Source organism: Musca autumnalis, unplaced genomic scaffold (assembly GCF_047663935.1).
Source record: "Musca autumnalis isolate F117 unplaced genomic scaffold, ASM4766393v1 scaffold_4, whole genome shotgun sequence".
NCBI classification, from domain to species: domain Eukaryota; kingdom Metazoa; phylum Arthropoda; class Insecta; order Diptera; family Muscidae; genus Musca; species Musca autumnalis.
In genome coordinates this window covers 216383084-216395620 of record NW_027411977.1, presented here as the reverse complement: position 1 = coordinate 216395620, position 12537 = coordinate 216383084, and the positions used below count along the sequence as shown (strand labels likewise).

General features: G+C 38.9%; 2 protein-coding genes across 6 annotated transcripts in view; both read right to left on the bottom strand.

Moving 5' to 3' along the window:
- The window catches only part of ome (dipeptidyl peptidase 4 omega), a 561457-nt gene that overhangs the window by 146806 nt on the left and 402114 nt on the right, over positions 1-12537 (bottom strand). The window lies entirely within an intron of this gene.
- The window catches only part of LOC141403691 (uncharacterized), a 95624-nt gene continuing 90716 nt past the window's right edge, over positions 7630-12537 (bottom strand). Inside the window, exon 3 of the mRNA XM_073986484.1 lies at positions 7630-7988. Within this exon, the coding sequence (XP_073842585.1) occupies positions 7914-7988 (75 nt within the window). The 3' untranslated portion in view covers positions 7630-7913. The remainder of the gene's footprint in view (positions 7989-12537) is intronic.

The window sequence follows — 12537 nt, the reverse complement described above, 5'->3', positions numbered from 1 at the left end:
TCTCAATGCCGTCTGGAGGGGGCGGAATACAGGAAAGGTAGAGGTTAAACAGTTCCGGAGATATCACCCCTCCCTGGGGAACTCCCTGTTTCACTCTACGGGGCTTGGATTTCTTGTTCCTGAATTCCACATACGACTGGCGGCCACACATATAGTTGATTATCCAACGTTCCAGACTTGGCCGGAGGGTTGTCTGCTCGATGTCCTCGAACAGCGTGGAGTGCTTGACAGTATCAACGGCTTTTGATAAGTCAAGCGCCACCATCACTGTTCTATCACATGGCCGTTCCTGGTTGAGTCCTCGACAAATATGTGTGGAGATGTCGTGCAGCGCTGTTGTCGTGCTGTGCTGCTTACGGAATACATGCTGATGATCGGCAACTTGTCTTCGCTACAGGTGACAAAAGCGAAATCGGCCTGTACGATTGACCTTTGCGGGCATCCTTCCCTGGCTTCAGTAGCGGGACCACCCTGCCCATTTTCCAGACTTCGGGAACAATAAGGGTGGCTAGCGACAGTTTGAGAACTTTAGTGAGATACTCCACTCCCGGCTCATCCAGCTGTTTCAACATTACCATGGAAATTCTGTCAGGGCCCAACGCTTTGGATGATTTAGCGTTCCTGATGGTATTCGCAACATCATCCACTGTAAACTTTGGTGGTTCATCCTCGGCAGGAAGAGATCTAATGCGACGTAACACTCTTCTCTTCGCCCTGTCACTCTCGGGGTGCTCGACAAACAGTCGATTGAAGTAACTTGCACACCTCTTCGGGTCAGTCAACGTAACGTCGCCAAACGTGACTGAGGTCCTGTCATCCCTCCTTTCGGGGTTCGATAGTGATTTAACCGTTGCCCACAATTCACCTATACCGGCTCCAATGTTGCCAAGATTCAGATGATTTAACCACTTGTTCCGCTTATGCTCGCCGATCACCCTGTTAACCTTCAGTATCAGCTAACTGACTCTGGAGTCATTTTGATTGGCTCGACGAAGCTCATCACGCTCATTTGCTAATCCCGTCGCCTCTGCTGGGAAGTTTGGTCTTACTTCGGATATTCGACCATCAGGGATATGGCGATCGGCTGCAGCAGTGATGATATCTCGGAACGTCCTTTCCGCTACCCGAACATCAGAAAGATTGGGCAGTTCTCTGAAGCGGTGATTGGTGAACTCTCTGAAACTCGGCCAATCAGCTTTCTTATGATTGATGAATGTGCGGTGATCAGAGGTGATGAAATCAGGTGGTCTGCTAATGGAGACAATTATGGGGAGATGGTGTGATCCAAGAGAAATGACGGGTTGCCAGGTAACGTCATTTGTCAGACCAGGTGACACGATGGTTATGTCTGGCGAACTGTGACACTCTCCTCTAATTCTGGTAGGGCCGTCCTCATTGACCGTACAAAACGTAGAGCTATCAATCTGCTCAGCCAGCGCTGTACCTTTCTAGTCGTTTCCGAGGGCCGAATGCCACATCTCATGATGCGCATTAAAGTCCCCCAGGATCAGACGATTATGACCTTCCAAAAGCGGGCTAATGTCGGGCTCGTAATCCGAGATACAGCTATTTCTCGGCGGGATGTATACATTCAGCAGTTCTATCTCAGTTCCACACCCGACTACACGCTCAAGCGAGATAGGTCTGTATGAAACAGACTGGTGCAACAGGAAAGCTAATGACCCACCTCCACTTCTGGTGCGATCCTTCCTTAGCACGTTGCAACCATCACAACGTTGTAAGCTACAGTTGTTGTTGAGCTTGGTTTTCAATCCCACGTCAGCGGGTTCTTTCGTACCGGATTGACCCGGAATCCCACAACATCAAGGTTCCGGCCTGCGGCTGCCACCTCAGTGAACATATGTTTGTATTTGTTTCGTTTTTTAGACTTGTCCGTCTGTTGTAATCACTTTAGCGCCCGCAAAAATCAAGCTAGAGGGCTGGATTTTTGCACCCGAGTATCTTTTTTCCATAGACAGGTTAAGTTCGAAGATAGGCTATGTCGGCCCATTTTTTGATATAGGCCCCATATAACGGTACCTCCTGATTTTCGGTATTTTGAGGGTTTTAGCTATAATTTTTAACCAAACGTGACTACCCGTAATTTGATATTTGATGTTGCCTTTTTTAGATCAGATTACAAAATTTAGGCATCTGCGTTATCCGTGGTCGAAAAATGTTTGAATCTAAAATTTTGCACAGCAATATCGGTGGGTATATCGGTATGTCCGTTGCAAGTTTGTTTTTTTTTTTTCAAAATAGTCAGCCTTAATCCCATTTTTGTTGTTGTTTTGGTATTTTAAGTTATTATTTTTATTTGTATTTATTATAAATGATTAACGTTATTTTAATAACATTTTTTCGATCTTACACTTTTTCGCATTTTTTAATATTTATTTTATTTAATTATTCATATTAAAATTTAATATTTTCTTATATTGACCAACTCCCATATTTCGTATTTTTATATTTTATTCAAATTTTAGTTTATTATTTTTTATTTTTTACATTATTTTTCCAATTTTGGTTTAGTTACTCTTTTTTAATTAATTATAATTGTTAATAATATTTTTTATATTTTTTATTATTTTTAATTATATATTTATTAGGGTGCCACCGTGGTGCACACCCGCCTTGCACACTAAACGTCGTGGCAGGCAACATCAAAAATTTCAACGGTGGCAAAATATCCCTCAGTAATGCTGGCGACATTTTCTTAGGACACGTCGTTTGGAGTCGGCAATAAACAGTAGGTCCCTTATCATTGAGCTAATATGAATCGGGGTGCACTCATTGATATGAGAGAAGTCTCCCTTGTCCCGTATGTGGAACAATTATATTATATATATTTATTTATTCCTATTAATATTTATTATTTCAATTTTTGCTAAAAAAATAATTTGTGTTTAGTATGGGAATAATTTATTTCCCAGAAGTCGTCGCCTACAAGGCCCCCAAAGAACAAACCAATCATCAAATTCACAATTTTCAAATGTTTACCAATTTAGTGTCACGCAATCCACTGTAGCACTGCCAAACCCAGTTTACAGTTTAGCATAACCCACATAATATTGCAACCTTTCTCTCTGGCTTTGTATAAAACTACACAGAAGAAACTAACGCCAAGTTGCTTTACCATTCAAAATCTATTTTCTTTGATTACCCCCCCCCAAAACAAAATCCAATCAAAGCAAATCCAAACTATTCATTCAGCTAGAATTATTAACAACAACAAATAATACCTACATACCAACCTACCTGTATCAACCTAAGCTAATCTGTTGCACTATCCGCTGTCATCCATCCATCTGTCTTATGCAATCTATGTCGTCTATCAATATTTTTTAGTGTGTGGTTTTTAAGCGGAGAGCGATTGATTTCATTTCTTGCAATCACACGCGCGAATATCACAATCAAAACACATAAAACGTGACAACCGACAACAAAAACTGTTGGTGGGGAACGTGCCGTCCATTGGATTGTTGTTTTGTTGCGGTTTCGTTTTCGTTGGGGGGCTGTTGTTATTGTTGTTGTTGATTTCAGCGAATGGTTTTGGGTTTTACCTTTTTTTGATTCCACAACATAACAATGTTAAGATGAATGGAATGGATGAAGGCAGAGAGATAGTAAAAAAAAATAAAAACAATGGAAAAGATAGCATAGGTCAAGATGTAATGTGGATTTTAAGAGAGGGCGAGAGAGTGAATTTGTTATTTTTCTAAAGAGTATTTCTCTTGATTTGGGGTTTTTCTGCTGAAGCAACAGGTGTCTATTCTTTGGGAGGGTTCTCTTAACTGATGGCGCAGCTTGAAAAGTACTAACGAAAGGAGATTTTGAAGAGAATTTGTGACAACAAAAAACATCTTATAAAAGAAGAAAAATTGGTCTTCTTATAGAAGACCAAAGGGTCTTCTTACAGAATACCAGTGGGTTTTCATATGGAAGAGCAGTAGGTCTTCTTTGACAAAGGGTCTTCAAAAGCACCCTTTCTTTGACAAAGGGTCTTCAAAACACCCTTTCTTTGACAAAGGGTCTTCAAAAGCACCCTTTCTTTGACAAAGGGTCTTCAAAAGCACCCTTTCTTTGACAAAGGGTCTTCAAAAGCACCCTTTCTTTGACAAAGGGTCTTCAAAAGCACCCTTTCTTTGACAAAGGGTCTTCAAAAGCAACCTTTCTTTGACAAAGGGTCTTCAAAAGCACCCTTTCTTTGACAAAGGGTCTTCAAAAGCACCCTTTCTTTGACAAAGGGTCTTCAAAAGCACCCTTTCTTTGACAAAGGGTCTTCAAAAGCACCCTTTCTTTGACAAAGGGTCTTCAAAAGCACCCTTTCTTTGGCAAAGGGTCTTCAAAAGCACCCTTTCTTTGACAAATGGTCTTCAAAACCACCCTTTATTTGACAAAGGGTCTTCAAAAGCACCCTTTCTTTGACAAAGGGTCTTCAAAAGCACCCTTTCTTTGACAAAGGGTCTTCAAAAGCACCCTTTCTTTGACAAAGGGTCTTCAAAAACACCCTTTCTTTGACAAAGGGTCTTCAAAAGCACCCTTTCTTTGACAAAGGGTCTTCAAAAGCACCCTTTCTTTGACAAAGGGTCTTCAAAAGCACCCTTTCTTTGACAAAGGGTCTTCAAAAGCACCCTTTCTTTGACAAAGGGTCTTCAAAAGCACCCTTTCTTTGACAAAGGGTCTTCAAAAGCACCCTTTCTTTGACAAAGGGTCTTCAAAAGCACCCTTTCTTTGACAAAGGGTCTTCAAAAGCACCCTTTCTTTGACAAAGGGTCTTCAAAAGCACAATTTCATTGAGAAAGGGTCTTCAAAAGCATCCATTCTTTGACAAAGGGTCTTCAAAAGCACCCTTTCATTGAGAAAGGGTCTTCAAAAGATCCTTTCTTTGACAAAGGGTCTTCAAAAGCACCCTTTCATTGAGAAAGGGTCTTCAAAAGCATCCATTCTTTGACAAAGGGTCTTCAAAAGCACCCTTTCATTGAGAAAGGGTCTTCAAAAGACCCTTTCTTTGACAAAGGGTCTTCAAAAGCACCATTTCATTGAGAAAGGGTCTTCAAAAGCACCCTTTCTTTGACAAAGGGTCTTCAAAAGCACCCTTTCATTGAGAAAGGGTCTTCAAAAGCACCCTTTCATTGAGAAAGGGTCTTCAAAAGCATCCATTATTTGACAAAGGGTCTTCAAAAGCACCCTTTCATTGAGAAAGGGTCTTCAAAAGCACCCTTTCATTGAGAAAGGGTCTTCAAAAGCACCCTTTCATTGAGAAAGGGTCTTCAAAAGCATCCATTATTTGACAAAGGGTCTTCAAAAGCACCCTTTCATTGAGAAAGGGTCTTCAAAAGCACCCTTTCATTGAGAAAGGGTCTTCAAAAGCACCCTTTCATTGAGAAAGGGTCTTCAAAAGCACCCTTTCATTGAGAAAGGGTCTTCAAAAGCATCCATTATTTGACAAAGGGTCTTCAAAAGCACCCTTTCATTGAGAAAGGGTCTTCAAAAGCACCCTTTCATTGAGAAAGGGTCTTCAAAAGCACCCTTTCATTGAGAAAGGGTCTTCAAAAGCATCCATTATTTGACAAAGGGTCTTCAAAAGCACCCTTTCTTTGACAAAGGGTCTTCAAAAGCACCCTTTCTTTGACAAAGGGTCTTCAAAAGCACCCTTTCTTTGACAAAGGGTCTTCAAAAGCACCCTTTCTTTGACAAAGGGTCTTCAAAAGCACCCTTTCTTTGACAAAGGGTCTTCAAAAGCACCCTTTCTTTGACAAAGGGTCTTCAAAAGCACCCTTTCTTTGACAAAGGGTCTTCAAAAGCACCCTTTCTTTGACAAAGGGTCTTCAAAAGCACCCTTTCTTTGACAAAGGGTCTTCAAAAGCACCCTTTCTTTGACAAAGGGTCTTCAAAAGCACCCTTTCTTTGACAAAGGATCTTCAAAAGCACCCTTTCTTTGAGAAAGGGTCTTAAGAAGCACCCTTTCTTTAAGAAAGAGTCTTAAGAAGCACCCTTTCTTTAAGAAAGGGTCTTAAGAAGCACCCTTTCTTTAAGAAAGGGTCTTAAGAAGCACCCTTTCTTTGAGAAAGGGTCTTAAGAAGCACCCTTTCTTTGAGATAGGGTCTTAAGAAGCACCCTTTCTTTGAGATTGGGTCTTAAGAAGCACCCTTTCTTTGAGAAAGGGTCTTAAGAAGCACCCTTTCTTTGAGAAAGGGTCTTAAGAAGCACCCTTTCTTTGAGAAAGGGTCTTAAGAAGCACCCTTTCTTTGAGAAAGGGTCTTAAGAGGCACCCTTTCTATGAGAAAGGGTCTTAAGAAGCACCCTTGCTTTGAGAAAGGGTCTTAAGAAGCACCCTTTCTTTGAGAAAGGGTCTTAAGAAGCATCCTTTCTTTAAGAAAGGGTCTTAAGAAGCACGCTTTCTTTGAGAAAGGGTCTTAAGAAGCACCCTTTCTTTGAGAAAGGGTCTTAAGAAGCACCCTTTTTGTGAGAAAGGGTCTTAAGAAGCATCCTTTTTGTGAGAAAGGGTCTTAAGAAGCATCCTTTCTTTGAGAAAGGGTCTTAAGAAGCACCCTTTTTGTGAGAAAGGGTCTTAAGAAGCACCCTTTCTTTGAGAAAGGGTCTTAAGAAGCACCCTTTCTTTGAGAAAGGGTCTTAAGAAGGATCCTTTCTTTGAGAAAGGGTCTTAAGAAGCACCCTTTCTTTGAGAAAGGGTCTTAAGAAGCATCTTTTCTTTGAGAAAGGGTCTTAAGAAGCACCCTTTCTTTGAGAAAGGGTCTTCAGAAACACTCTTAAGAAGCACCCTTTCCTTGAGAAAGGGTCTTCAGAAACACTCTTAAGAAGCACCCTTTCCTTGAGAAAGGGTCTTCAGAAACACTCTTTCTTTGAGAAAGGGTCTTAAGAAGCACCCTTTCTTTGAGAAAGGGTCTTAGGAAGCACCCTTTCTTTAAGAAAGGGTCTTAAGAAGCACCCCTTCTTTAAGAAAGGGTCTTAAGAAGCACCCTTTCTTTGAGAAAGGGTCTTAAGAAGCACCCTTTCTTTGAGAAAGGGTCTTAAGAAGCACCCTTTCTTTGAGAAAGGGTCTTAAGAAGCACCCTTTCTTTGAGAAAGGGTCTTAAGAAGCACCCTTTCTTTGAGAAAGGGTCTTAAGAAGCACCCTTTCTTTGAGAAAGGGTCTTAAGAAGCACCCTTTCTTTGAGAAAGGGTCTTAAGAAGCACCCTTTCTTTGAGAAAGGGTCTTAAGAAGCACCCTTTCTTTGAGAAAGGGTCTTAAGAAGCACCCTTTCTTTGAGAAAGGGTCTTAAGAAGCACCCTTTCTTTGAGAAAGGGTCTTAAGAAGCACCCTTTCTTTGAGAAAGGGTCTTAAGAAGCACCCTTTCTTTGAGAAAGGGTCTTAAGAAGCACCCTTTCTTTGAGAAAGGGTCTTAAGAAGCACCCTTTCTATGAGAAAGGGTCTTAAGAAGCACCCTTTCTGTGAGAAAGGGTCTTAAGAAGCACCCTTTCTGTGAGAAAGGGTCTTAAGAAGCATCCTTTCTGTGAGAAAGGGTCTTAAGAAGCAACTTTCTGTGAGAAAGAGTCTTAGGAAGCACTCTTTCTTTGAGAAAGCTTTAATTACCAAAAAACTTTATAACTTTCAAATTTTTCCCCTTTTTTATTGAGTTGACATTTCAATATGTTATTTTGTTTTTCTTTTTTAATTTCCATTCATCACATCCTTTTGGCTGCAATCTGTGTTAAATTCCTTACAAGTCCTTTAATTTAAACAATGACATTAACTTGTCACTGATAATTGCCTACGTTTTCGTGACAATGATGAGGACAATGGCGACGACTACGACGATTATGTTGACGATGACATTTTCGCCGTTTTATCATTTTTGGCAATAATAACCCTACAGGCATCAGACAATAACAACTACAACTATGAGTACTTACGAAAAACTCATTAGCGTGTAGATTGGGGGGCGGGAAAGGTTACAAAAATTAGCAACTCTTTTGGCACGTACCTGAAAAAGAAAATGAGAAAAAAGAAAAAATCACAATATTGTAAAGGACATTAATATAATCGTTATGACACCGATGTCGGTGGAAGTGGAAAGTGGAAAAAAATAAAACAGCAAGAAAGATAAAAAATGATAAAATATGGTGGACGGGTAAATTTGTTTAGATTCGAGGGTTTGCAAGGGAAGATAGGTGTTGATGGAAAAGGACAATTTTAAACGTGTTTCATTTCGCTTCGAAGTCAATTATGAAATAATTTATTTTACATTGCCAGCCAGCATGACTTTGGTTTTAAAAATAATAATCCTGCAAAATTCAAAACTGAATCCTTTGCAAGCCGGAAAAAGACCATCAAATTTTACGTATCCCAAATAAAATATTATCACACGAAAGGTAAGCCATTCCTTTATACGGCTATTAAGAATAAAAGCACAAGAAAATCCCTCAAAAAAAAAGGTGTTGACTTTAAGGTGATAATAACCCTCAAATACACTCCTTGTTTCCCACCAGGTTTCCATTATATTTTTTCTTGTTATCCTTAAACCTTCCATAGCATCACTTATTTAATAACATAACAATGGAAGGTAAGACCTGAAACACATAACAAAAGAAAGCAAAAAATAACATACCAAAATATTTTGTGTCTTACTTATTCTTCTTTATTCTTATAAAATATTTAAGTAACTTTGGCTACTAAGTCGTCTCCTAAAACATTTAAGCGGTGTATGACGAATTTCGAAGGTGCAGCTACAGAAGACCACATGGTCTTCCTGAAGAAGACCATTGACAATTCACCGTGGATTTTTTAGACAATTTTTTTTTTCAACCACCTAGCGACCATTAGGCGTGGTTTTTTAAAGAAACTTTTTTCAAGCATCCATTGCACAATAAACGTGGATTTTTTAAAGAATTTTTTTCAAGCACCCATTGCACAATAAACGTGGATTTTTTATAGAATTTTTCTCAAGCACCCATTGCCAAATAAACGTGGATTTTTTAAAGAATTTTTTTTAAGCACTCATTGCCCAATAAACGTGGATTTTTTAAAGAATTTTTTTCAAGCACCCATTGCCCAATAAACGTGGATTTTTTAAAGAATTTTTTTTCAAGCACCCATTGCACAATAAACGTGGATTTTTAAAAGAATTTTTCTCAAGCACCCATTGCCCAATAAACGTGGATTTTTTAAAGAATTTTTTTCAAGCACCCATTGCCCAATAAACGTGGATTTTTTAAAGAATTTTTTTCAAGCACCCATTGCCCAATAAACGTGGATTTTTTAAGGAATTTTTTTCAAGCACCCATTGCCCAATAAACGTGGATTTTTTAAAGAATTTTTTTCAAGCACCCATTGCCCAATAAACGTGGATTTTTTAAGGAATTTTTTTCAAGCACCCATTGCCCAATAAACGTGGATTTTTTAAAGAAGTTTTTTCAAGCACCCATTGCCCAATAAACGTGGATTTTTTAAAGAATTTTTTTCAAGCACCCATTGCCCAATAAACGTGGATTTTTTAAAGAAGTTTTTTCAAGCACTCATTGCCCAATAAACTTGGATTTTTTAAAGTTTTTTTTTTTAAGCACACATTGCCCAATAAACGTAGATTTTTTAAAGAAGTTTTTTCAAGCACCCATTGCCCAATAAACGTGGATTTTTTAAAGAATTTTTTTCAAGCACCCATTGCCCAATAAACGTGGATTTTTTAAAGAAGTTTTTTCAAGCACCCATTGCCCAATAAACGTGGATTTTTTAAAGAAAACTTGGATTTTTTAAAGTTTTTTTTTTTAAGCACACATTGCCCAATAAACGTAGATTTTTTAAAGAAGTTTTTTCAAGCACCCATTGCCCAATAAACGTGGATTTTTTAAAGAAGTTTTTTCAAGCACCCATTGCCCAATAAACGTGGATTTTTTAAAGAAGTTTTTTCAAGCACCCATTGCCCAATAAACGTGGATTTTTTAAAGAATTTTTTTCAAGCACCCATTGCCCAATAAACGTGGATTTTTTAAAGAAGTTTTTTCAAGCACCCATTGCCCAATAAACTTGGATTTTTTAAAGTTTTTTTTTTTAAGCACACATTGCCCAATAAACGTGGATTTTTTAAAGAATTTTTTTCAAGCACCCATTGCCCAATAAACGTGGATTTTTTAAAGAATTTTTTTTCAAGCACCCATTGCACAATAAACGTGGATTTTTAAAAGAATTTTTCTCAAGCACCCATTGCCCAATAAACGTGGATTTTTTAAAGAATTTTTTTCAAGCACCCATTGCCCAATAAACGTGGATTTTTTAAAGAATTTTTTTCAAGCACCCATTGCCCAATAAACGTGGATTTTTTAAGGAATTTTTTTCAAGCACCCATTGCCCAATAAACGTGGATTTTTTAAAGAATTTTTTTCAAGCACCCATTGCCCAATAAACGTGGATTTTTTAAGGAATTTTTTTCAAGCACCCATTGCCCAATAAACGTGGATTTTTTAAAGAATTTTTTTCAAGCACCCATTGCCCAATAAACGTGGATTTTTTAAGGAATTTTTTTCAAGCACCCATTGCCCAATAAACGTGGATTTTTTAAAGAAGTTTTTTCAAGCACCCATTGCCCAATAAACGTGGATTTTTTAAAGAATTTTTTTCAAGCACCCATTGCCCAATAAACGTGGATTTTTTAAAGAAGTTTTTTCAAGCACCCATTGCCCAATAAACGTGGATTTTTTAAAGAATTTTTTTCAAGCACCCATTGCCCAATAAACGTGGATTTTTTAAAGAAGTTTTTTCAAGCACCCATTGCCCAATAAACTTGGATTTTTTAAAGTTTTTTTTTTAAGCACACATTGCCCAATAAACGTAGATTTTTTAAAGAAGTTTTTTCAAGCACCCATTGCCCAATAAACGTGGATTTTTTAAAGAATTTTTTTCAAGCACCCATTGCCCAATAAACGTGGATTTTTTAAAGAAGTTTTTTCAAGCACCCATTGCCCAATAAACGTGGATTTTTTAAAGAATTTTTTTCAAGCACCCATTGCCCAATAAACGTGGATTTTTTAAAGAAGTTTTTTCAAGCACCCATTGCCCAATAAACTTGGATTTTTTAAAGTTTTTTTTTTTTAAGCACACATTGCCCAATAAACGTAGATTTTTTAAAGAAGTTTTTTCAAGCACCCATTGCCCAATAAACGTGGATTTTTTAAAGAAGTTTTTTCAAGCACCCATTGCCCAATAAACGTGGATTTTTAAAACCATTTTTTCAAGGACGCATTTGTCAATAATCGTGGATTTTTAAAGACGTTTTTTCAAGGACAAATTGGCAAATACATTTAGATTAAACAAGTAAAAAAGTATCAGTCGGCTTTGCCGAAAGAGATATACCCTCAGCCTGTGTATCTGAAGGAATTTTTTCCCAAAATACGTATGTATTTAGGGCGTTTTAAAAATGTTGGGCGTTTGAACCGACAAAATGTTGATTAGGATTAAAGATCAAAAGTTTTGCGGAGGAGATATTGAAAGGAATGGATCGGCATTGACCGTTATGGAAGTGGATCTCCAGCCACAACATATGGTGCAATAGGGGGTTTTAACACTCTTCGGGCTGTTTGCTCAAGAAGTATGGACTTGCCCCTAAAAAACTTTTACCGTCGTAATTGAGGCAGCGAATGCAAGTTGCTTCAACAAAAATCAAAGTGATTCTATATCAGGTCTTAAAGTGAACTTATCCGAAATTTTGTGTGGGAGGTACCGGATGGAGTGGACAAATATAGTCCATATTTGAACCTGATCTATATCTGGTAGATATATTAGGATGTGTAAAGTATAGACCAATTCGGCCACTCCCTTCAAGAGTTAACGTACGAACAATTTTTCCGAACATTTTTGAACTTTTGTGGGGGAGGTACCTGAAGGAGTGGACCGATATGATAATCCCACGGCAGCGGGTTCTTTCGTACCGGATTGACCCGGAACAACACAAAACCAATGTTCCGGCCAGCGGCTGTCACCTCAGTGTGTAGATGTTCGTATTTGTTTCGTTTTTCTGTATTGGGAGCAGCATATCCCGGAATGCCTGCCCCGAATTCTATTGGTCCGAGCCGGGACGGAGGAAAACCCAGGACCAATATATCTGTGCTCAGTTTGTCACATCCGCATCTTCACCCACATCCAACCTTCGGTGAGATGCAATAGATGTCAGGAGTGGGTGCATCTAAGGGGTTGCTCTGGACTCGTCCACGTGAGGGACTACGACAGGGACTATGTTGCTGCATGCTGCGTGAACACAGTCCCCAGTGAGTCGTCGTCGGATTACGAGACTCCCTCGTCATCTGATTACGAAACTCCCCGCAGTCCCCTCGGCAACAACCGCACACGCAGCCTTTAACACCAGCCGTTGTTGTCCCAATCCCCGAAAATGCAGCCTTTTTGCAATTGAATTGCAATGGACTCCGAGGTAAGATCGAGGAGATAGTAGATGTTATGAGTCGGAAGAACATCAAGGTCGCGGCGGTGCAGGAAACCAAGCTGAACAACAACCACAGCTTAGAGCATTGCGATGGTTACAATGT